The sequence below is a fragment of the Oryctolagus cuniculus genome, chromosome 13 (assembly GCF_964237555.1).
Source record: "Oryctolagus cuniculus chromosome 13, mOryCun1.1, whole genome shotgun sequence".
Lineage (NCBI taxonomy): Eukaryota > Metazoa > Chordata > Mammalia > Lagomorpha > Leporidae > Oryctolagus > Oryctolagus cuniculus.
This window is the reverse complement of record NC_091444.1, coordinates 102,861,974-102,888,385: the sequence shown is the minus strand read 5'-3', so window position 1 is coordinate 102,888,385 and position 26,412 is coordinate 102,861,974. Positions and strand designations below refer to the sequence as shown.

Here is a 26,412-nt window from a genome sequence, read left to right as displayed (position 1 = left end):
CCTTGGGCCCCTGCACCCGCGTGGGAGACCCAGAAGAAGCTCCTGGCTCCTGGCTTCGGATTGGTGCAGCTCCAGCCGTTGCTGCCAATTGGGGATTGAACCAGCGGATGGAAGACCTCTCTTTCTCTCTCTCCCTCTCCTCTCTCTGTGTAACTCTAACTTTCAAATAAATAAATAAATAAATATTAAAAAAAAACACTTGTTTTTGATAATAACCAATCTAACTGAAGTGAGGTGATCGCTCATTGTTTTAATTTGCATTTCACTGATGATGAGGGCTCCTTAGCAGTTTTTCATTATGTGTGCACCATTTGTATGTCTTCCTTTGAGAAATCCTTGCTTAGATCAAATGCCGATTTTAAAACTGGATTATTGGGGCCAGCGCTGTGGTGCAGCACGTTAATGCCCTGGGCCAAAGTGCAGGCATCCTGTATGGCTGCTGGTTCGAGACCCAGCTGCTCCACTTCTGATCCGGCTCTCTGCTGTGGCCTGGGAAAGTGGTAGAAGATGGCCCAAGTTCTTGGGGCCCTGCACCCGCATTGGGCTCCTGGCTCCTGGCTTTGGATCAGCACAGCTCTGGCTGTTGCGGCCAATTGGGGAGTGAACCATCAGATGGAAGACCTCTCTTCTCTCTCTCTGCTTCTCCTCTCTGTGTAACTCTTTCAAATAAATAAATCTTTAAAAAATTTTTTTTAATTTTTTAATCAACAAATAAAATTGTATACCTATATTAGAAGACAACATAATGCCTTGAAGCACAAATTATTGTGGAATGGTTAAATTTAGCTAACCAAGAAATGTGTTACTTCATATAGCTCTCCTTTTTATTGCTAGAACACTTGACATCCACTCTACATTTTTTCAAGAATATGAGAGCAATTCACAGAGTTCATGCAAAATGAAATTAAAAGATAAAAATATATACTTTATTTCCCAAAAAAATCAGTTCTACTTTTGTAAATGATGATGCCAGCTAGTTAGTCTATCCCCCAAACAATTGAGGGGCCTGAGAATTTAACCACTTATTAACTGAAGAGAAACGGATGCCCTTTAAAGACTTTCTTTTAAGATTATGAAACCAAAAGAAGTTAGAAGGACAAACCAGGACTGTCAGGTAGATGCCTAATGGTTTTCCATCAACTCTCACAAAACAGCCCTTGTTTGATGAGAAGAATGAGAAGGAGCATTGAAGCTGTGAATGACTCTCTGCCGAAGCTTTCCCTAGCATTTTATAAGACTAACTTTCTAACAATACTCTATAAATAGATGCTAAAATTTTTTTGTTCTTCCAGAAAATGAGCAAGCAAGATGCTTTTAGCATCCGAAAAAACTGTTGCTGTGACTTTTGCTTTTGACCAGTCCATTTGTGCTTTGACCGGACCACTTCCACCTTTGGTAGCCACTGCTTTGACTGGGCTTTTTTTTTATTTGGAAGAGTTACACAGAGGGAGAAGGAGAGGCAAAGAGAGAGAGGTCTTCCATCTGCTGGTTCACTCCCCGATTGGCCACAATGGCCAGAGCTGTGCCGATCTGAAGCCAGGATCCAGGAGCTTCTTCCGGGTCTCATACATGGGTGCAGGGGCCCGAGGACTTGGGCCTTTTTTTTTTTTTTTTTTTTTCAGACAGAGTTAGACAGAGAGAGAGAGAGAGAGAGAGAGAGAGAGAGAAAGGTCTTCCTTTTCCGTTGGTTCACCCCCCAAATGGCCGCTAAGGCCAGCGCACTGCACCGATCCAAAGCCAGGAGCCAGGTGCTTCCTCCTGGTCTCCAATGCAGGTCTCCAATGGGCCATCCTCCACTGCCTTCCCAGGCCACAGCAGAGAGCTGGACTGGAAGAGGAGCAACAGAGACAGAATCTGGCGCCCCAACTGGAATTAGAACCCGGGGTGCTGGTGCCACAGGCAGAGTATTAGCCAAGTGAGCTGCGGCACTGGCGACTTGGCCTTTCTTGTACAGCTTTCCCAGGCCATAGCAGAGAGCTGGATGGAAAGTCGAGCATCCAGGACTCAAACCGGCGCCCATATTGCCGGCACCACAGGTGGTGGCCTTACCCACTATGCCACATTGCCAGCCCCTCATTTACTGTTAACAATTGTTCAAAGAAATGCTTTGTGGTTTTGGTTGTTTAGTATTTCCATTAAAAGCTTGGCTTTTGTTTGTAGGTGATCTGCATACAAGTTTTAGCAACCACTGAGAAGAAAGTTATCTCCACTTCAAATTTGCAGTCAGAAATGTGTAAGCTGGATAAGTTGAAATGTCTCTGATGTTGGCTATTCTTTTGTTGTTCACTATCAGTCCTCTTCAACTACAGCATGAACAAGATGAATTTTTTCTTTGCAAATAGATGGGACTGGTGTGCTGCTTCAACACTGTCTCATCTCTTCTTCTTTTTTTTTTCCAAGGGAAAGCTACAGCATTACAAAACAAAGAGTTGCTTGTCAAAGATAGCGCAGATCTCTAAAATAAAACATTGGCTTCAATAGAAGTGCACATCTGAAATCATTTTAAATTTTGTTTTAGCTGGATTCTTTGTGATGTCCAGGAAGAGGTTAGTACACAGTACTGAAATTGTCCTTTCCACATGAGTATGAGCCACAGTAGAAAGGACAAGTACAGCTGCTTCTCTAATATTCAAAAATTTGTCACTTATACTTCCCTTGAAACTAAGAATTATACCTTTTAATCATATCAACAATAATATAGAAATATCATGCAGAAAGAACCTAACAGACAGGGAATTATAAAAACTTAAAGCATTCTTCTATCAAATGACATAGGCAGAACTGCAGGGGCAGAGAGGGGTATTGCTAACTTCTAAAACCTTGACTATTGCTTTTTTTTTATTAAACAGACTCCCAACTCTCACTAGAAAATGGTATTAACATTTGCACATACTCTGGGAGTGGAAAACATAAATACAAATTCCCCAAATTCCCCACTTTGAATTTCTTGGTTAGCATACATACAGTGCTAACCAAGATACCCTGTCTTACATTATATGCATATCATGAACTGTCAGGAAATGTGTAGGCCACGCAGGGGACTGGACCCTTGGTAAGCATGACTGCCACTAAAAACTTCTTAGCAGTGGGAATGGTCAAAGAACTTGTGTCAACTGAGATACCTAAATTCAATTTCAAGCTGTTTTCTATAGTGAGATACAATTTTTGATTTTATCTAGGTAAAGTCTGCCTCCTACATAAAATTAGATAGATAGATAGATAGATATAAATGATAGAGAGATAAACAGACACACACAAGTAAAAAAATTTTAGATATTTTGTTCTGCTTTGGAGTAAGATTTATAAGGTTATCTTGAGGGAATTCTTAAAAATAATAGAACTTAAATATTTTCCTCATTCTTTTCCAGATTCTGAACAAAGGTCTAGAGTTGAGAGCTGCAAAAAAACTTAAAATCAAAAGGCAGCATTTCTGAAATAAGTTTCAGGTAAGGAGTATATAATTGAATCTGGAGTTTTTATTAAGTCAGTTACTCTGTGTGTTTTAATTGAGGAATTTAATCCTTTTACCTTTAAGGTAATTATTGATAGGTAAAGTCTTAATACTGCCATTTTGATATTTTTTCCTAACTTTTTTTTAATAGTTCCTTTCTTTGTCCCTCTCTTACATTTTTTTTGATGGTTTACTGATTTTGTCTAGTAGTTTGTTTTGATTCCCTGCCTATTGTTTCTGGTAATTCAATTACATATTTTTACTTTGTGGTTGCCATAGCCTTAAAAAGTTCTTTTGTTTATAACAAACTATGTTGATAAGACATGGATTGTAAAGACAGAAAAAGAAGCAAAGAAGAGGAAGACATAAGAAATACAAAGGGCCGGCGCCATGGCTCAATAGGCTAATCCTCCGCCTGTGGTGCCAGCACCCAGGGTTCTAGTCCTGGTCGGGGCGCCGGATGTCTCGGTTGCTCCTCTTCCTGTCCAGCTCTCTGTTGTGGCCAGGGAGTGCAGTGGAGGATAGCCCAAGTCCCTGGGCCCTGCACCCGCATGGGAGACCAGGAGAGGCACCTGGCTCCTGGCTTTGGATCAGCACAGTGCGCTGGCCACAGTGCGCCGGCCGCAGCAGCCATTGAGGGGTGAACAAACGGAGAAAGGAAGACCTTCCTTTCTCTTTCTCTCTCTCTCTATCCACTCTCTCTCACTATCCACTCTGCCTGCCAAAAAAAAGAAATACAAAGAACTCTATACCTATAACTCTATTCCTCCCCAAATTTTGAATTTTTTGATATGCCATTTTAGCTTCTTGTATATTGCCTATCTCTTAATATTTTTATTGATAGTTATCATTTTATTTATTTATTTATTTATTTGACAGGCAGAGTGGACAGTGAGAGAGACAGACAGAGAGAAAGGTCTTCCTTTGCCGTTGGTTCACCCTCCAATGGCTGCCGCGGCCGGCGTGCTGCGGCCGGCCCACCATGCTGATCCGAAGGTAGGAGCCAGGTACTTATCCTGGTCTCCCATGGGGTGCAGGGCCCAAGCACTTGGGCCATCCTCCACTGCACTCCCGGGCCACAGCAGAGAGCTGGCCTGGAAGAGGGGCAACCGGGACAGAATCCGGCGCCCCGACCGGGACTAGAACCGGTGTGCCGGCGCTGCAAGGCAGAGGATTAGCCTAGTGAGCCACGGCGCTGGCCAGATAGTTATCATTTTAGTTATTTATCTTTGCCTTCACATCAATGATATGATTGCTTTATACATTCTGAATTTATCTGAATGGTTACCCTTACCAGTGAATTTTTTTTAAGATATATTTTATTTTATTTATTTGAAAGACAGAGTTACAAAGAGAGATAGAGATAGAGAGAGGTCTCCCATCTGCTGGTTCACTCCCCAGTTGGCTGCAATGGGCCAGAGCTGCGCCGAACTGAAGCCAGGAGCCAGGAGCTTCTTCTGGGCCTCCCATGTGGGTGCAGGGGTCCAGTGACTTGGGCCAACTTCTACTGCTTTCCCAGGCCACAGCAGAGAGCTGGATAGGAAATGGAGCAACCAGGACTAGAACCGGCACCCATATGGGATGCCAGCGCTTCAGGCCATTGCTTTAACCTGCTGTACCACAGTGCCAGCCCCACCAGTGAATTTTCTATCTTTTGATACTTCCTTGTTACTTGTTAGCATCACTTTCTTTCAGTTTGAAAAGCTCCTGTTACTATCATCCAGACAGCAAATCAATAAGGAAATTTTCCACTTAAGCTACATTTTAGATCAAATGGGCAAATTCAGAACATTCCGTCCAAAAGCAGTAAAATACACATTCTTTCATGTGCACACAGAACATTCTTCAGGACAGATAAACATGTTAGGCCACAATAAAAGTCTTAACAGATTCCAGAAGGCTGAAATCATATCAAGTATATTTTCTAACTATAATGGTATGAAACTAAAATCAGTAATAGGAGGAAAAGCTAGAAAAAAGTCACAAATATATAGAAATTAAGCAACACACTCTTGAACAAGTAATTGGTCAGTTAATAAATCAAAAGGGGAAATTTTAAGAATTCTCAACACAAAGAAAAATGAAATCAACACACCAGAACATATGGAATATAGTAAAAGCAGTACCAACGGGTAGTATATACCAGAAAAATTCTACATTGAAAAAAGAAAAAAGATCTCGAACAACCTAATGTTACACTTCAAGGAACTAGTAAAAGAATGAACTAATCCCAAAGTTAGTAGAAGAAAGGAAGTGAAAGATAAGAATGGAAATACGGGCTGGCGCCGCGGCTCACTAGGCTAATCCTCCGCCTAGCGGCGCCGGCACACCAGGTTCTAGTCCCGGTTGGGGCGCCGGATTCTGTTCCAGTTGCCCCGCTTCCAGGCCAGCTCTCTGCTGTGGCCCGGGAGTGCAGTGGAGGATGGCCCAGGTGCTTGGGCCCTGCACCCCATGGGAGACCAGGAAAAGCACCTGGCTCCTGGCTCCTGCCATCGGATCAGCGCGGTGCACCGGCCACAGCGCGCCAGCCGCGGCGGCCATTGGAGGGTGAACCAACGGCAAAGGAAGACCTTTCTCTCTGTCTCTCTCTCTCTCACTGTCCACTCTGCCTGTCAAAAAAAAAAAAAGAATGGAAATACATGAGGAGATTGCAAGTTGGCTAAATAGAGGAAAAACATGCTGATTTGACCAGGGAGCAGATGGCAGAAGCAAAGAAGAGGAAGTGCACTTCCAGGGGAGAGTTGGAGCGAAGTTTGCATGGAAATTCCACAGAGAGAAGAGACTGTGGAGCAGCATGGACAGTGCAAATGTGCAGCAGCGAGCAGGGACACCGCCTGCAACAGACGCAGCTGGGGGATGGAGGAGACACCAGCTTCTGACGGCAAGGTGAGAGCAGTCTCCGGCAGCCACCATCAGTGGGTATCACCCGAGGGAGAACCTTGGGGACCACAGGGACTTTGAGTCTGACCTGAAGCCCTAGTTGGGGCACATGGTACCCACCTAACCCCATGCAGGAAAAGCACATTTCTTTCTTCCCATCCGCCAATAAGGACACCAAGCAACCAACAGGGAGAAAGTGCCACCTTAATGCCAGTAGAGGCTATGGCTGCTCTTGTGCCCAAGAACAACTACGGGATTTTATCAGAGGGATAAATCCACGTTCCCAACTTTGAGTCTGTCCGGGAGGGTTGGCAAGTGCTGGGCACCGACTGTGAGGCACTCCCATCTCCCCACCTTATCATACGCTCCAGGGCTCAAACTGCTAAGGTAGAGCATGCACAGGCAGATAGTTCTGGGAATGCCTCTGCTCTCTCCACGGATGCAGCAGATTCACAAGGCTGAGAAAGGATCCCCTTTGCCCTGTGACTGTGCGAGCCTTGCGTGCTATGGCTGTGGGAATCCTGTGACTGCACAAAAGGGCAGGGTAAGTAGCTGGGTCCCTGGGCCATCATTGTATGTGGTTTCAGAGACACAGAGATCCCTTACTGCCTGAGCTGGGTCATTGCAGAGGGTTCTGTGCTCATACTGAGGACTTCACAGATCCTTTGTGTGGTTCATGTGTCTGAATGGGTAGAGGTTGTAGCCACTGTAGGCTTCCTCAAGCACTGATCACCTTGGAAGATAGGAGGTGAGGCTGTGATCACGCCAGTACACATGATCAAACCCTCCCCACTGCTGACAAGAGAGATCTACCATGCCCAACTTGAGTGTCACCCTGGACTCTTGCTCCACCTTTGATCCCTGACCAGAACTTTCTGGCCTCACTCAGCACATGCCTCCAGATGTCCCTGAAGGAGCAGACACTCCACTAAGCCACAGAGGCATAGGTCAAAGATATTAGCCATCAGAGGAGAAAATCAACAAGTGTTTCCACAAATGCTAAAAATAAATGCAGAAATACAGAAACAAGAAGAAGGAAGATAATATGACTCTCCAAAAGGAACACAACACTTCAATATTAGAAAGTGAAGACAAAGAGACTGATGAAATGCCTGAAAATGAATTAAAAAAGAATGAGTATAAGATCACTCAGAAATACACAGAAACAAATTCATGAAACAAAGAAATCCATACAGAGTATGGATGAAAAATTTTGCCAAGAGTTACAGATATAGAAGATAAATCAAACTGAAATATTAGAAATGAAGAATTCAATATGTCAAATAGAAAGTACAATGGAAAGCCTCAGCAACAGACTTGGTGAGGCAAGAGAAGAAATATCTGAGCTAGAAGACAAATCCTTGGAAATATCTCATACAAACAAAGAAGAAATTAGAAAAACTGAAAGTAGTGTTTGAGATTTATGGGATACTATAAAATGATTATCATACATGTCTAAGGAGTTCCTGAAGGTAAGGAAAGAGAGAATGGATTGGAAAGTCTATTCAGTGAAATAATAGCAGAAAACTTCCCTAATTTGGAGAAAGAAAGGAACATCCAAATACAGCAAACACATAGAACTCCTAATGGACATCTTCACCATGATATATTATAGCCAAACTTTCAACAGTAAAACATACTTACAAATGATTTTTAAGGATGTGCTACATACAGAAACAGAGAATGACAGTCATCATTATGAAATAATGTGAAGTCCTAGTAAAAGTTCAAAGACATTCCAATTAAAAAAAAAAGTACAAAGACATTCCAAAGCAAACAACAGGAATATTTGCGGAAAAACAGTAGGGCCAAGTCACTACTTATCAATAATAATCTTGAATGTAAGTGGCCTAAATTTTTGAATTAAGAGACACAGACTGAATGGATTAAAAAACAAGAACCATGTATTTGCTGCCTACAAGAAACACACCTCACCAAACAAAGATATGCACAGACTGAAAGGGAAAGAATAGAAAAAGAGATTTCATGCTAACAGAAAGCAAAAAGAAGCAGGTGTCACCATCTTAACATCAGATAAAATAGACTTTAACACAAAACTGTTAAAAGAGAAAAAGAAGGGTATTATGTTATGATTAAGGGATCAATTCAATAGGAAGATGTGACCCGTTTTAAATAGCATACAACTATTTAAAACAAATGTTAATAGATCTAAATGGAGACATAGATTCCAATACAATAGTAACAGGGAACATCAATACCGTACTTTTATCAATGGACAGATCAACTAGACATAAAATAAAAAAAGGAACAACAGGGTTAATTTTCCCTATGGACCAAACGGACATAACTGATATCTACAGAAAATTTCATCTCACAGTTGCAGAATAAAAATTCTTTTCATCAGTGCATGAGACTTTCTCAAGAATAGACTATATGCAAGGTCATAAAACAAGTCTCAGCAAATTCAAAAAAATTGAAATCACATCATGTATCTTTTCTGACTACAATGGAATGAAGCAGGAAATTAACAACTTAAGAAACACTAGAAAATATGAAAACATATGAAGACTGAACAATATGCTCCTGAATGAACAGTGAGTCATAAAACAAATTGAAGGGGAAATAAAAAAAATTCCTGCAAATGAATGAAGATGGAAACACAACAGGTCAAAACTTATGGTTTATAGCAAAAGCAGCGTTAAGAGGGATGTTACAGCACTTTTTTGGTGCCTATATCAAGAAATTGGAAAGGCATCAAATAAATGATCTGCCAATGTATCTCAAGGACCTAGAAAAGCAATTACAAACCAAACCCCAAATTAGTAGGAGGAAAGAAATAATTAAAATTAGAGAATAAACAAAACTGAAAGAAAAAATACAAAAAGATCCATGCAATGAAGAGATGGTTTTTTGATAAAAATAAACCAAATTGATATATCATTGGTCCAACTAATGAAAAAAATAAAAGAGGAAGACCCAAATCAATAAAATGAGAGATGAAAAAGGAAATATAACAGATATCACAGAAATTTTAAAAACTCATCAGGAATTACTAGAAAGAGCTATATACCAACAAATTGGAAAATCTACAAGCAATAGATACATTTCTGGACACAATTGATAAAAATGGACTCATGAAGACAGAGAAAACCTAAACAGACCAATAGCCAAGACAGACACTGAACCAATAACAAAGGGCTTCCCCACAAAGAAAAGCCCAGGATCAGATATCTTCACTGCTGAATTCTACAAACTTTTTTTTTCCAGGCAGAGTGGACAGTGAGAGAGAGAGACAGAGAGAAAGGTCTTCCTTTGCCATTGGTTCACCCTCCAATGGCCGTCGTGGCCAGCGCACTGCGGCCGGTGCACCGCACTGATCCGATGGCAGGAGCCAGGTGCTTCTCCTGGTCTTCCATGGGGTGCAGGGCCCAAGCACCTGGGCCATCCTCCACTGCACTCCCTGGCCACAGCAGAGAGCTGGCCTGGAAGAGGGGCAACCGGGACAGAATCTGGCGCCCCGACCAGGACTAGAACCTGGTGTGCCGGTGCCGCTAGGCGGAGGATTAGCCTATTGAGCCACGGCACCGGCAGAATTCTACAAACTTTTAAAGAAAAACAAATGCTAATCCTTCTAAAACTATTCAAAACAATTGAACAGAGGGAATTCTCCCAAACTCCTTCTATGAGGCTAGAATGACTTTAATTCCAAAATAAGAAAAAGACACAACAAAGAAAGAGAACTATAGACCAATATCCCTGAAAAACATAGATGCAAAAATCCTCAACAAAATACTATCTAATTTAATCCAACAACACATCAGAAGATTATTTACCCAGACCAAGTGGGATTTATCCCTGGTATGCAAAGATAGTTCAACATATGCCAATCAATAAGTGTGATACATTACATTAACAAATTGAAGAACAAAAAGTATATGATTATCTCAATAGAAGCTGAGAAAGCATTTGATAAATACAACATCCTTTCATGTTAAAACAAAAAAAATTAAGTAAATTGGGTATAGAAGGAAGAATTGTCAACACAATCAAGGCAATATATACCAAACCCACAGCCAGTATAATGTTGAATGGGGAAAAGTTGTAAGCATTCCCACTAAAATCCAGAACCAGACAAGGATGCTCACGCTCACCATTGCTATTCAATATAGGTTTGGAAGTTTTAGCCAGAGCCATCAGGCAAGAAAAGGAAATCAAAGGAATACAAACTAGAAAGGAGGAAGTCAACTTATCCCTGGTTTGCGGATGACATGATTCTATATATAGGGTAACCAAAAGACTCCATCAAGAGACTACTGAAACTCATAAGAGAGTTTGGAAAAGTTGCAAGATATAAAATTAACACACAAAAATCCATAGCCTTTGTATACACAAACAGTGCAATGGCTGAGAAAGAGCTTGTATGATGAGTCCCATTCACAATCACTACCAAAAAATTAAATACTTTGGAATAAATTTAACAAAGGATGTGGAAGATCTCTATGATGAAAAGTACAAAACATTAAAGAAAGAAGACACAAAAAATGGAACAATCTCCCATGTTCATGGATTGGAAGAATTAATATCATCAACATGTCCATTCTACCCAAATCAATTTATGGATTCAATGCAATCCAAATCACAATACCAATGGCATTCTTTTCAGATCTAGAAAAAAAAGATGCTAAAATTCATGTGGAAACAAAGAGACACCAAATAACTAAAGCAATGTTAAATAACAAAAACAAAGTCAAAGACATCACAATATCAGACTTCAAGACATACTTCAGGGCAGTTATAATCAAAATAGCCTGGTACTTGTGCAGAAATAGATAAATAGATCAATGAAACAGAATAAAAACCCCATAAATTAATCCATGCATCTACAACCAAATAATCTTTGACAAATGAGCTGAAATCAATCCCTGGAGAAAAGAAAGTCTCTTCAACAAATGGTGCTGGGAAATTGGATTTCTGTGCACAGAAATATGAAACAAGATCCCTACCTTACACCTTATACAAAGATCAACTAAAAATGGATCAACTACAACTTGATACCATCAAATTACTAGAGGAAAACACAGGGGGAAACTCTGCAAGACATTGGCATAGGCAAAGACTTTTTGGAAAAGATCCCGGAAGCTCAGGCAATAAAGACTATTAAAAACAGAAAAATGAGATTATATCAAACTAAGTAAAAACTTAGTGCCTTTCGCCTAAAATCTGGAACAAGGCAACAATGCCCATTTTCACCACTCTCTTCAACATCATGTTAGAAGTCTTAGCTAATGCAGTAATAATTTAAGAAAAGATATAAATCTGAGAAGAAAGAAATAACAGTGTTTTTTGTTGTTGTTGTTTTTTTTTTGTTGTTGTTTGTTTGTTTTTGACAGGCAGAGTGGACAGAGAGAGACAGAGAGAAAGGTCTTCCTTTACCATTGGTTCACCCTCCAATGGCCGCCGTGGCCAGCGCGCTGCGATCAGCGCACCGCGCTGATCCGAAGCCAAGAGCCAGGTGCTTCTCCTGGTCTCCCATGTGGGTGCAGGGTCCAAGCACTTGGGCCATCCTCCACTGCACTCCCAGGCCACAGCAGAGAGCTGGCCTGGAAGAGCGGCAACCAGGACAGAATCCAGCGCCCCGATCGGGACTAGAACCCAGGGTGCCGGCGCCGCAAGGTGGAGGATTAGCCTATTGAGCCACGGCACCAGCCAACATAGTGTTTTGCACACAGCAGATGTGATTGTCAAAAATCTCTTGGACCTGGGGCTGGCACCATGGTATTGTGGGTTAAGCCACCAGCTGTGAAACCAGCATTCAAAATGAGCACTGGTTTGAGTTTCAACTGTTCCACTTCTGATCCAGCTCCTTGCTAATTCTTGGAATTAGCTTGCTAAATCTTGGAAGGCAATGGAGAATGGCCCAAGTACTTGAGCCACTACCACCCATGTGGGAGACCAGGATGGAGTTCTAGGCTTCTGGTTTCAGCCTGGCTCCTCAGCCCCAGCTGTTGCAGCCATTTGGGAGATGAACCAATGGACAGAAAATCTCTTTTTCTTTCTTCCTTTCTTTTCTTCTTTTTCTTTCTTTCCTCTTTTATCTCTCTCTCTCTCTCTCTTTCTCTCTCTCCCTTTCAAATAAACAAATAAATCTTTTATTAAAAAATCTCCTGGAACTAAAAAACAATTGCAGCAAGTCTGTGGGGCATAAAATTCAGTTGTAATTTCTTCCTTACATACCAGAAACAAACTAGTTGAATTAAAACTACAAAAGCAACACCATTTATAATAGCACCAAAATTTCAACACTCAGCTGTAAACTGAACAAAATATTTATAAGATGTATTTGAGAAAAAGTACAAAATTCTGATGGAAGAAATCAGGTAATACTTAAGTAAGTGGAGAGATACTCCATGTTAATAAAATGGAATACTAAAAATATTAAGATACATGTTCTTGCCAATTCAATCCATAGAGTCAATATGATATCGTACTGGGTCCAGCAGGATTTGTCTCCCCAAAACTCAAGCAGCATTTTAGACTCTGAAGTCTTAATGTTAATAGTTTTCTGATTAAGGGTAAAAACTTAACTTGATCCAATGATTGCATTGGAGAGATGGGGCCAGTGGGAGGTCTTTCAGTCTTTGGTAGCATGCCCCTGGAAGGTGGTTCTCAGGAGAGATTTGAATGTTCAAGTTCAGCCTTGGTGTTCTTACTGTGTCACCTTCTGGGATCACAGTGTGAACACCGATGCTTCACCTGTAATAACCAGCATCCACCAGCTGCCAGACAATGGGGCCCCTCACTCTGTGACCTCAAACTGTGAGGTGAAATAACACTTTTATTTCTCAATAACTCATTAAGGAGAAAGAAAACTATGAAAAGAGAGTCAGTAATTGCAAAAGAATTTCTCCATATTGTGTGACTTAACTCCATCCTCTGCTTCCCTTAAGAATCATATGTAAAATTTCTACCAGAGGGGCTGGCATTGCAGCACAGAAGGTTAAGCCGCTACCTGCAACACTAGCATCCCATGTTGGGTAGGATCAAGTCCCAGCTGCTCTACTTCTGATCTAGATCTCTGCTAATGAACCTGGGAAAGCAGCAGAAGATGGCCCAAGTACTTGGGTCCCTGCGACCATGTGGGAGAACCAGATTAAGCTCCTGGCTCCTGGCTTTGATCTGGCCCAATCCAGGCTGTTGTGGCTATTTGGAAGGGAATCAGCAGAAGCAGATAGACAATCTCTCTCTCTCTCTCTCTCTCTCTCTCTCTCTGGAACTCTGGAACTCTGGAACTCTGGAACTCTGGAACTCTGGAACTCTGCCTTTCAGCTAAATAAACAAATATTGAAAAAAAATTTCTACTGCATTTGACCCTCTTGACACTTGGTTTTGTGGTTAGAAGATGTGTTCCACTGACACACAACTGGGCATGGTTATTTCTGCTTCCATCTATCGTGGAACATCACAGCCCAGAGTCACACTTCCATCTTAATCTAAGGGACAAAAACCATAAGAGGGCCAGCACCGTGGAGTAGTGGGGAGTAGTGGATGAAATTGCTGCCTGCAGTGCTGGCAACCCCTTTGGGTGCTGGTTCTAGTTCCGGCTGCTCCTCTTCTGACCCAGCTCTCTGCTATGGCCTCAGAAAGCAGTAGAAGATGGGCCAAGTGCTCGGGCCCCTGCACCTGGAAGAAGCTCCTTGCTCCTGGCTTCAAATCAGCCCAACTTTGGCCGTTGTGGCTGTCTGGGGAGTGAATCAGCAGATGGAAGACTTCTCTTTCTCTCTCTGCCTCTGCCTCTCTGTAACTCTGCTTTTATTTTTTTTTAAAAGATTTTATTTGAGAGTTAGAGTTAAAGTGAAAAGGAGAGACAGAGAGAAAGGTCTTCCTTCCATTGGTTCACTCCCAAATGGCCGCAACGGCCAGAGCTGCACCGATCTGAAGCCAGGAACCAGGCACTTCCTCCTGGTCTCCCACATGGGTACAGGGGCCCAAGGACTTGGGCCATCTTCCACTGCCTTCCCAGGCCATAGCAGAGAGCAAAAGAGGAGCAGCCGGGACTAGAACCGGCACCCATATGGGATGCTGGCGCCACAGGCAGAGGATTAACCTATTGCACCACAGCGCTGGCCCCTGTAACTTTGCTTTTAAATTTTAATTTTAAAAGATTTTTTAATTTAATTTTTAAAGATTTATTAATCTCAAAAAATATATATATGGGGCCAGTGCCGAGGTGTAATAGGTTAATCCTCCGCCTGCAGCACCGGCATCCCATATGGACGCCGGTTCTAGTCCCGGATGCTCCTCTTCCAATCCAGCTCTCTGCTGTGGCCTGGGAAAGCAGTACAAGATGGCCCACAAGGGAGACCCAAACGAAGCTCCTGGCTCCTGGCTTTGGATTGGCGCAGCCTGGGCCATTGCGGCCATTTGGGGAGTGAACCAGCGGATGGAAGACTCTCTCTTTGTCTCTCCCTCTCACAGTCTGTAACTCTACCTTGCAAATAAATAAATAAATAAATAAATAACATCTTTTAAGAAAATATGGAACAGTAGCATTCAGAGATTATAAAACAATAAACACAATACAGAAGGAAAACAAAGGAAAAGAGTCCCATGATGACCTCATCAGCTTACTCTCTGGAATTTCCAGGCCACGGTACCCAAAAAGAGCCTATTGCTCTTCTCAAGTTCAGGATACAAAGTTCAGTGTTTTCAGAAGCTAGGGCAGTCAGAACTCATAGAGCACAATAGTGGAGGGCAGGTAACCACACAGACTGAGAGAGAAAGTAATCTCTTGGGTGCTGACTAGATGTGTAGAGGGTTCCCCTTGATGTAGAGAGACTTCCAGTATCCACGCAAAAGCATTAAATACCTTTCTACTCCAGCTAGCCATGCAGAGCTCTCTCAGAAGTCTCTATAGAAATTTGAAGTATTGTATAATGTGCAGCTATACTGGGTTTAAACACAGCAACACCAGGGCTTAAAGCTGAAGTTGAAAGAGGGCAGAATTCTCAGTAACTTGTTCCAACGAAATCTTATTTTCAACTTCGAAACCTTACCCCATTATGTATGTGTGCACATATAGCTATAATTGTTTTAAAATTACCTCTAGTTTTAACACATATGAAAGGTAATTACTCCTTTCTACTGGCAAGTAATCATAAATTTGACATAAGTTCTGTCAGCTCTTTATCTTCATGAACTTTCAAGTACTTAGATGCAGTCAAAGCATCAGTATTTTTGAGATGATATATAATTTCTAATAGCATCTCTTCTATCTCTTTAAAGTATTACTGTTCCATCTCAAAGGCCTGACAACATGTTAGTAGCTTGTTCTAACCACAACTCAGAATTCTCTATTTCTAGTCTGAATATTAATGCCTTAAAAATGTGAAACAATTCAATCCCAACAAGATGAATATCATATATTTTCCCTGATCTGTGGTAACTAAAAGAGTACAAAAAATTATAATGTATATGAGCAAAATTGACATTTTGAGATCTGATTATAATTTACAGCCATTGTCTCTACTGTTAAGGAACAGGTTTTTTTTTCTTCTTACTATTTGTTGAATTCTTTACTTAGTGGAGGGTTAAGCTTATGATTAAAAAATAATCTGAAAGTATGTCATTGTAACAATTAAAAGAATAAAAGAAATAATAGAAAGGAAGAGGAAGAGTGGGAGCATCGGGGGAAGGGCAGGCTGGGAAGCAGCACTATACTCCTAAATCTGTATATATGAAATACTTGAAATTTTTTCAGCTTATATAAATAAAAAATATTTTTTAAAAAACAGTGTCCACCTTCTTCACCTTCTTTGGAACATTGATCTGGAGCTATCTGAACCTATGTTTCCTGAATGGCAATTCCGTTTATTCCCCAATGGCCATAATGGCAGGGGCTGGGCCAGGCCAAAACCAGGAGCCAGGAGCTTCTTCCAAGTCTCCTACCTGATGCAGGGGCCCAAGCTCTCAGGCCATCTTCCACTGCTTTCCCAAGCACATGAGCAGAGATCTGGATTGGAAGTGGAGTAGCCAGGATCTGAACTGGAAACCATGTGGGATGCTGGCACTGCAGGTGGAGGCTTAACCTTCTACGTCACAGTGCTGGTCCCCTCAACTAGGAATTTCAACTCTTGCTGGACAGCCAGTTCAAGTGTATGGCCCCTAACCCATGTTCTGCTGGTACATAATAGTTGTTATACCAAACGACATAAAAGAATGTACTCAACAGAGGTTATTATCACAATGATGCATAAATAAAGAGAAAATGTGGTTCTGTCATAGAAACAGCTATACATTCTTCAGCTGAGTGGGTTTTTATGAATTATAAAATAATTATGTTGGGTTTAAATTTTATAATTTGTATTTCAGTAACTCATCCAGGAGAAAGAAAACTCTTTGAAAAAGGTAGCTTCCAGCCTGTGGATCTTCTCAATCATGCAACCAACCTGGAAGAATGTGTGTTCACAACTGAATGTGAACTCATCATTCTTATCAAAACTTGTTTTTCTCATTATATTCTTATATGAGTTGATGTCACTATTCTCATCTAATTTCCCATCCTCTTTTACAGTCAATCACCAATTTTTTTCTAATCCTATCAAATAAATATTTCTGAAACCTTTCTATTAGTACTCATCTGTAAGTACTTATTACACACCCAAGATAGAATAATAACCTCCCTTTCCTACTCCTAGTCCCCAAATCTAGCTTCTACAATTCGGCCAAGATAATCGCTCTAAAATTAAATCTAGCAATGTTATTTCCCTACAAAAGATCTTCAGTTATTTTCTGTTAATAAAAGAATATGTGAAAAATCTGTGCTCCTAAGGACAGCACCCAATCCTCTGTGATTAGGCTGTTCTCTACCTTATCACAATGTATGACTTCACACATACATACCAATCCAGTTGTCACTCCCTGCTCAGTGCTGTTTGTTCAGGCCATTATCATATTCTTAATTGTCAAACATCTTCCTTCTTCACTTCACTAAATACTATTCATTCTTGAAGCCTGCATATAATCTTAACTTCCTAAGGTAAAACCAACCACTCTCTGTGGACCCACTGCAAACTGCACATACCTTTTCTTCCATATAATACTATATTAAGATGATATATAGGGGCTGGTGCTGTGGTGAAGCAGGTAAAGATGCTGCCATATGGGTGCCGGTTTGAGACCCAGTTGCTCCACTTTCTATCCAGCTCCCTGCTATGGCCTGGGAAAGCAGTGGAAGATGGCCCAAGTCTTTGGGCCCCTGCACCCATATAGGAGACCTGGGTTGGCTTCAGATCAGCCAGTGCCAGCCGTTGCAGCCATTTGAGGAGTGAACCAGCCAATGGAAGACCTCTCTCTCTCCTTCTCTGCCTCTGCCTCTCTGTAATTCTGCCTTTCAAATAAATAAATCTTTTTTTTAAAGAAAGATGATATGTAATACTCTTGTGCTCATCCTAAACTGTGAATTTCAAGTTGTGTTCATTTTTCATATTATCAGAATCTGGAGTGTAAGATATTTGATTGAAACATCAAAGTCACTACTCAGTATTTTTTGTCAGTACATAATTTTGGTAACTATATATTTATAAATTTTTAAATTATAATTCTCAAAGTGCTAACACATTTAGGAAACCCTGTAAAGGCTAAATACATAAACTATTATTACCCTGAATTTGCTGCTCTATAGCTTCATAACTTCTCACTGACATTGGTGATTTTGGTGGATTTTCTGTATCCCTGTAGAATTTTCAGTAAATAAAACATCTTTTAGTAAGGAATAATAGTTTAAATCACACTTAAAGAAGAACTGGAATGCAGAAACTACACATGTAAAATTTATGGAATAAAAATTTTTCTCTTATTCAGATATCAAGGTAAATTAACTAGTATTGAAAAAATAGGTATAAAAATCATACTATGTAATTCTATGAATTCTATGTATTCCACAAATATAATTAGATACACCAACAACAATAACAACAAAAATAAACTGGGTAGAAGCACAAGATTTCTTTTTGCCAATGTGTATTGGTGATGCAATGGTTAATCAAACAAGTTCTGGAGGGAACTTACCTGACTCAGAACTTATTTCATCGACTTGACTTTCCATTTCTGTAAGTTTGGCTGAGTTACTTAATTTCTTTGAGCTTCAGATTCTTCCTCTATTAAAACTAGGATATACTAGTGCTTTCCAATGAAGTAATTACAAGGATCAAATGAAAATACACATGGAAAGCTACTGTAAAAATACCTAGCACACAGTAGACTCTTAAAAATCAAATATCAGTGTAGAGTTCTGAAGCTAATTTCATGCCTCAGAATAAATAGCCCAGAGGAATAGTCCTGAGCCTCTGAACCAAGGCTCCAGTTAAGCAAGACCCATGGTACTCAATTCAAGTGTCACTCTCATTCCTTTACTTCTTGTCATTGAGAGAGAGAGAGAGATATCAATAAATTACATAATAAATAGTAGCTCCTTTCAATTATGAGTACTTTTTAGTGTTAATATAAAATAAAATGATTTTTATTTATGTTTAATTCAAAGAAGTTGATGACAGATGTAAAAGTTTTACTTCGATAAATTGATTATACAATTTTTCAAGAAGATATTCATAAGTGATGAAACATTTAATTATACCTTAAGTAGTTTTCCAAGTATTACTGTAAGCTATCTGATCAAACTGAGAAAGCAATTTGTAAGCCAGATATTTCAAAGCCAGTGATGGCTAATAAAATATAGTTACTGTAACTGAGAAACTGATTTTGTTAATTGAACTGGATTGAATTTTTAACAGTTACATGTGACTAGTGACTATCATATTGGATAGTGTCATCTCAGATTATTAAAACTTTCAAACTGATTAATCCTGGTTTGTCTTATATAGCCCTAATATCTTACCCATTATCTTACATTTATGTTAATTATTATTATCTCTTATGTTTAATTCAGTTCATTCTTACATATTTCACTTACATAGGTTCAGAAACCTGTTTAAGACGATTTCTCAGTTCTTCAAGTTTTTGCTCGTGTTTTAATGCTTGTGCAATATTTGAATTGACTGCGGAATCAGGTGCTAGAAGTTCTTCTAGAGGAGTTTGATCTTTACTTATCTAAAATGATCAAATTAACCAGTTACTAAAGAAATGCTAATTTTGCTCCCATATCTCATTAAATAATTTCATATTTTACCAAATCTAAGTAATTTTTATAACATACAATTCTTTTTTTTTTTTTTTTTTTTTTTGACAGGCAGAGTGGACAGTGAGAGAGAGGGACAGAGAGAGAAAGGTCTTCCTTTGCCGTTGGTTCACCCTTTAATGGCTGCCGCGGCCGGCACGCTGCGGCCAGCGCACCGCGCTGATCCGATGGCAGGAGCCAGGTGCTTCTCCTGGTCTCCCATGGGGTGCAGGGCCCAAGCACTTGGGCCATCCTCCACTGCACTCCCGGGCCACAGCAGAGAGCTGGCCTGGAAGAGGGGCAACCGGGACAGAATCCGGCGCCCCAACCGGGACTAGAACCCGGTGTGCCGGCGCCGCAAGGTGGAGGATTAGCCTAGTGAGCCGCGGCGCCGGCCTAACATACAATTCTTAATCTTTTTTACAAATATAGGAGCAATTATCAATAGAATTACAGGCTACTGATAACATTTACATATCAAAACTAAAATCTAATCCTCTGTTTACTATTTTAATACACAGGAGTAATGAGCCAGTTTAACGATAATAAATACAACTCAAGATCTTTACAATGGTGAATTACTTTCTAAGAATACTCAATGTGATAAACTGTGGAAAGACAGTAATTATCTCTCAAGGACTAATAGTCTCTAATAATTCCCAGAAATTGATATATAAAGGTCTGTGCAGCTGGCGTTTCTGAATATATGTGGGAATCCTGAGATTCATGTAGAATTTCACAAGTTCTCTGGAATAAACCAACCTAAGAAGTAGTGGGAAGAATTGGGCATTGTGGCACCGTGAGTTAAGTAGTCTCTTGGGATGCCCCCATCCCTTATTGGAGTGCCTCACCTCCACTTCCAATTCCAGATTCCTACTAAGGTGTATCCTAGAAGGTAGTAGATAATGGCTCAAGTACTTGGCTCTCTATCACCTACATGGGAGCTCCACACGGAGTTCCTAGCTCCTGGCTTCAGCCTGCCCAAGCCCTGGCTGTTATGGGCATTTGGGGAGTAAACTAGCTGATGGAAGATATTTATCCATCCTTCCATCCTTCTTTCCTGCCTCCCTCCCTCCCTGCTTTTCTCTCTCTCTCTCTCTCTCTCAATCTCTCTCCCTCCCTCTCCTCCTCTCCCTCCCCCTCTCCCTCTCCTTTTCTCCCTCTCTCTCTTGCTCTCCCTCCCTCCATCCCTCCATTGCTCTTCATTTCAAATATATTTTTATAAACTTAAAGTAATGGTCAGTGAGGAGAATGAGTAAGATTCATAGAATAAGATAACACATCATAATTAGTATTCTACATAATAGGTCTACTTAAAGGAAGTTCAGGGATCAGAATTGTGGCTTCCCAAGTAAAGCAACAAACTGTGATGCCAACAGCCCATATGGGCACTGGTTATGTCACAGCTGCTCCATTTCTGATCCAGCTCCTGGCTAACGGCCTTGGAAAAGCAGTGGAAGATGACTCAAGTACTTGGGCCCCTGCCACCCATGTGGAAGACTTGGTTGAAGCTCCTGGCTTCAGCCTGGCCCAGTCCTGGCCATTGTTGCCATCTGGGAAGCGAACCAGCAGATGGAAGAATCATTCTCTCTCTCTCTCTCTCTCTCTCTCTCTCTCTCTCTTTCTGTGTGTGTGTGTGTGTGTGTATCTTCTCTCTATATATAACTCTGACTTTCAAACAAATAAAGATAATCTTTTGGGATCAGCGCTGTGGCATAGTGGGTAAAGCCACCTCCTGCAGTGCCAGCATCCCGTGTGGGCACCAGTTCAAGTCCCAGCTGCTCCACTTCCAATCCAGCTCTCTGCTATGGCCTGGGAAAGCAGTAGAAGGTGGCCCAACTCCTTGGGCCCCTACACCCGCATGGAAGATCTGGAAGAAGCTCCTGGCTCCTGGCTTCGGATCGGCACATCTCCGGCCATTGCAGTCATCTGGGGAGTGAATCAGTGGATGGAAGACCTCTCTCTCTGCCTCTCCTTCTCTCTGTGTGTAACTCTGACTTTCAAGTAAATAAATAAACATTTAAAAGGAAAAAAATGTTTAAAAAAGAAAAATTTTTTAAAAGAAGTTCAGCATGAATATAAATGTCAAAAACAAACAAACAAACAAAAAAAAAAAAACAGGGAAAGAAGCCTAGAACTAGTCAATACATGGAGACGTAACTAAGCAGAATAGTCACTGAAGTCAGGAAGTTTTGACAGGAGAATAGCAGAGATCTGTCCACATGGACATTTCCAATCCTTATGACGGGAGGGAAAGCCAGGGGGCAAGAAGTCAAGGAAGTCAAGGCAGAGCCGTAGCACCTAGCAAAGAGGAATTCTACAACTGCACAGGTAGAACAGACTTCATTTTAGTAATGACTACCTGGAATGGGATTAAGATATAATAGCAGGAAGTAAATTCTGGTAATGTACTGGAAATCTGAGATTGGGTATAGGGAAGATATGCAAAATAGATGTAGAAAAAGTACAAGGGAAACAAGAAACCTAAAGGAAGTTCTACAAACAAAGGCACGATCCCAAGAGGTCATCAATCATAAGCATAGTGTACAATAGTGTTGTACCCATCAGGAACACTTTCAACCCACTGTCTCTTACCTCAAAAATCCTTGCTGCATTGCTTTGCTTGTAAGATCTCTTACTAGATAGATGGCATGGTGTTGCCCGTAGAGGCTCCCATGGAGGCACTGGAGAAGGAAAATGCTTTTCTGCCTAGTCTTATCTGCTCTCTACTTCCTGCTAGGACAAGCACAGTGTATCCCATAGTGCTCACCTCTGCCAAGTTTCAACAGTGCTTCCCCCATGGATGGCTTCCTGCCAAGGTCCCTGCACACTCCCATGCCTAGCTTCCTCTAGAACTTGGCAAAATCCACCAGCACCTCCCTGTGGAAAGCTTTCCAGTGAACCATCCTTATGGACAGCGTCCCAGCAAAAGGCACAGCACCTCCCTGGAAGAGGTCTCTTCCCAACACCACAGTGGACAGCTCCCAGTGTACCACCCCCATGGGTAATGTCCAGTGAATTCAAGTGTCACCTGCTCAACATGCCATGAAACTTCTCTGCCAATCAGAAGGTCTGGAGCTTATCCCTGGATCGGAAGTAGGGGAGGGTTGGGGGTTGGGGGTATTTGTTTCTTCTCTGAGTACTGTGTGCTTCTATACCATGGATAGAGGTTGTTCCCTGTATCTGCTACTCCTATGTTCTATAGAATTGTCACACTCACTTAATAGAGATTCCATTATAATTCTTCATAATGAACTTTTCCTAATCAAATTACTACATGGCTTTTGTCTCTTGATTAAACTCTAATACACTGTATTTACCAACGGAGGTTAAATTTGACCACAGTCCTTTCTAACAGAATAGTGGTGGCACAGAACTAAAGCAACATGGACTAGGCAGTGGGATTATCAGTTATAACACTTCAAATAGACCTCTGGGGCACAGGTTCCAGGAAAACCCTGAAAAGGACAGGCTCCAAGATCATCTTACATTTCTCTGGTGCAGCTCACCATACACTCCAATGACTTCAACAAGCACGTTTTTTAATGTAATGTAAGTTGCCTTAATTAGTGATTTTTAAAATAAAGCAATTTGTGGGGCTAGCACTGTTGTGCAGCATGTTAAGCTACCACCTGTGAAAGCCAGAATCCCATATGAGTGCTGGTTCAAGTCCCTGCTGGTCTACTTCTGATCCCATTCCCTAAAAATTCACTTGGGAAAGCAGTGGAATATGTTCCAAGTGTTTGGGCTCCTGTCACCCAGCTGAGAGTCCAGAATGGAGTGCCAAGCTTCTGGCTTAGGCATGGCCCAGCCCTCGCTGTTGGAGCCATTTAGGGAGTGAACCAGCAGATGAATGATCGATCTCTTTTTCTTTCTCTCTCTTGCTCTCTCCCTCTCTCTCTCTCTCTGCCTTTCAAATAAATAAATAAATCTTTTAAAAAACAAGATGAAACAATTAGGTTAATGACAAGCTCTAGAATGTGACTAGAAGTGGAAGCCAAGGATAAGGAGAGACACTAGGAATTTAGAACTGAGAGAGTCGAGGAACTGAAAGGCTGAGGTTTTATGGGTCATGTGCACCGACAGGGTTGATGTAAGGAGAAAAGAACCAAGGGGCTGGTGCTGTGGCACAGTGGGTTAAGCCACCACCTGCAACACTGGCATACTATATGAGTATTGGTTTGAATCCTGGATATTCCACTTCCAATCCAACTCCCTGCTAATTCTCCTAATAAAGCATCAGAGGACAGCCCAAGTGCTTGGGTCCCTGCCACCCACACAGGAGACTTCAGATGAAGTTCCAGGCTCCTGGGTTTGGCTGGGCCTACCCCCAGCCATTGTGACCATACAAGGAATGGGAAATATCTCTTTCTCTGTCTCTCTCTGTCTGTAACTCTGCCTTTTAAATGAATGAATGAAGAAGAAAAGAAGAAGAGGAGGAAGAAGAAGATGACAAGGACAGCAAGACAAATCCATGAATAAAACAATAAAAAGAAGAAAAGAGGTTGACAGATAAAAATAGGTAAAAGATAAGCTGAATTCCCCAAGTTGCAAATAAGAAATTTTATAAGAGGGTAGCAGGATGATGGGCTTCACCCGCACAGTACTTCTCTGGAAAGATTGTGGTCACTGTACCACCAACAAACAACCACCACTAACAACTTTCCAGTATCAGCCATATCTATCCCAAAGCAAAGAGTGTACAAGAGTTGTCAACTCTGAGGCCAGAGGTAAGAGAAGTCTCCACCTTTATCCCTTAGTATTTAGTCCCAAATAAATAAGCCTTTTTTTTCTTTAAAGGACCTGAGCTTCAAGAGTTTTTAATTACAGTGAACCATAAGCATGGCCACAGGAGAATCAGAATAATTCTCTAAATCACTAAAGCTACCACAGAAACCACTGTGTTATATTAACAGCACATATAAAGATTTTTCAAAAATAAAATTAAAAACACCTAAGGACAGAGACCAGTAGTTCTCAAAGTGGCAGTAAAGTATCTGAAACTCAAAAGTGCAAAAGATCATCATTAAAATAAATGATTGGGACTGGTGCTGTGGTGTAGCAGATAAAGCTGACATCTGCAATGCTGGCATCCCATATGGCTACTGGTTTGAGTCCCAGCTGCTCTACTTCTGATCCAACTCTCTGCTATGGCCTGGGAAAGCAGTAGAAAATGGCCCAAAGTCTTGGGCCCCTGCACCCACATGACAGACCCAGAAGAAGCTCCTGGCTTCTGGCTTTGGATTGGCCCAGCTCCAGCCATTGTGGCCATTTGGGGAGTGAACCAGCGGATGGAAGATACCTTTCTCTCTCTCTCTCTCTCTCTCTCTCTCTGCCTCTGTCTCTCTGTAACTCTGCCTTTCAAATAAATAAATAAATATTTAAAAAATAAATAAATAAAATGTGATTATGGGCCGCCACTGTGACACAGCAGGTTAGGCCCACTTGTAACACCCAGTCCTAGTTTCTTTACTTCCAATCCAGTTCACAGCTAGTGTGTGTGGGAAGGCAGCTGAAGATAGCCCTAGTGCCTGGGCCTCTACCACCTTCTGGGAGATCCAGATGGAGTTGCAGGCTTCTGATTCAGTCTGGCCCAGCTCTGACTATTGCAGTCAATTAGGGAGTGAATCAGCAGATAGAAGTTTTTTTTTTTTTTTTTTTTTATCTCTGTCTTGTCCTCTCTCTGTCATTCTGCCTCAAAAAAGAATTATTAGTGTAGAGAAAATCAATATATAATTTTATGTCTGTGTATATACTACACATGATTTTATAAACACAGGAGAAATTTTAACATTGATAAATTCTCTCTTGTCATTTATTTGGGTAAATTACAAAAAGAAAAATAATTTAATTTATATTATTTGATTTTAGGAGGAAGAATCTTCAGTAAAACTTGAAGTGTACCAAATATATGCAGGAATATAGTGTATAAATCATTGAGAAACATTTTATTCTACTCATTTATTCCTTTTCTACCTTAATCAAAGATTACAACTGACAGTTATTTAAAATTAGTTTCAAATGATCAAATATCATTTAATTAACAACTAAGAAACATTATTCTTACCTCCTCCATCTGATTGACCTGTTGCTGGAACCACTTTAAAAAAAGAAAGAAAACTGTTACTAGTTGATGACATGTTTATTTCAGCAGTGAAATCAATGTGCACAAATATGTGTGTCTGTGACTGTAGCTCTTCCACCAGTCCTTATTCAAACATCACTTAAAGCTCAGAATGGGGCTATGAAAAATACAGCTGAACTAGAAGTTTTAAATATATATAGCAGTAACTTTGGGAGTTGTTTAACTTCCTCAAAACATAGACACCTGAGCCAGGCATATTGCCTAGCAGTTAAAATGCCCACAACTTGTATCAGAGTGCCCAAGTTCAATTCGTAGCTCCAGCTCCTGACTCCAGCTTCCTGCTAGCACAGACCATGCAATGCAACAGTGATGGGACAAGTAATTGAGTTCCTGCCACCTACATGGTAGACCTGGACTGAGTTCCCACCTCCCAACTTCAGCTCAGCCCAGCCCCACTTATTGTGGATATTTGAGGAATAAACCACTGGATGGGAGTGTTCTCTCCCTTCTTCCCTCTCTCTCCCTCTCTCCCTTGCACCTTCCCTCTAAGATTTAAAAACAAACAAACAAACAAACAAACAAACAAAAAACCTTGGGGCTGGTGCTGTGGCATAGTGGGCTGGGCCATTGCTTGTGATGCCAGCATCACATATTGGAGTCAGTTCAAGTCCTAGCTGCTCCATTTCCTATCCAGGTCCCTGCTGGTGTGCCTGGGAAAGCAGTGAAGGATGGCCCAAGTCCTTGGGACCCTGCAATCATGTGGGAGACCCAGATGAAGCTCCTGGCTCCTGGCTTCAGCCTGACCTAGCCCCAGCCACTGAGGCCATTTGTGGAGTGAACCTGTGAATGAAAGATCTCTGTCTC

At 41.2% G+C, this 26,412-nt stretch overlaps 1 protein-coding gene across 4 annotated transcripts in view; it reads right to left on the bottom strand.

Annotated features, from left to right (window-relative positions):
• The window catches only part of LOC103350869 (coiled-coil domain-containing protein 7), an 81,099-nt gene that overhangs the window by 23,123 nt on the left and 31,564 nt on the right, over positions 1 to 26,412 (bottom strand). For all 4 annotated transcript variants that reach the window (XM_070056097.1, XM_070056095.1, XM_070056096.1 and 1 more), the window contains exons 6-8: positions 25,531 to 25,563; positions 19,260 to 19,396; positions 17,952 to 18,022 (exon numbers count right to left, since the gene is read on the bottom strand). In XM_070056097.1, the coding sequence (XP_069912198.1) occupies positions 17,952 to 18,022; positions 19,260 to 19,396; positions 25,531 to 25,563 (241 nt within the window). The remainder of the gene's footprint in view (positions 1 to 17,951; positions 18,023 to 19,259; positions 19,397 to 25,530; positions 25,564 to 26,412) is intronic.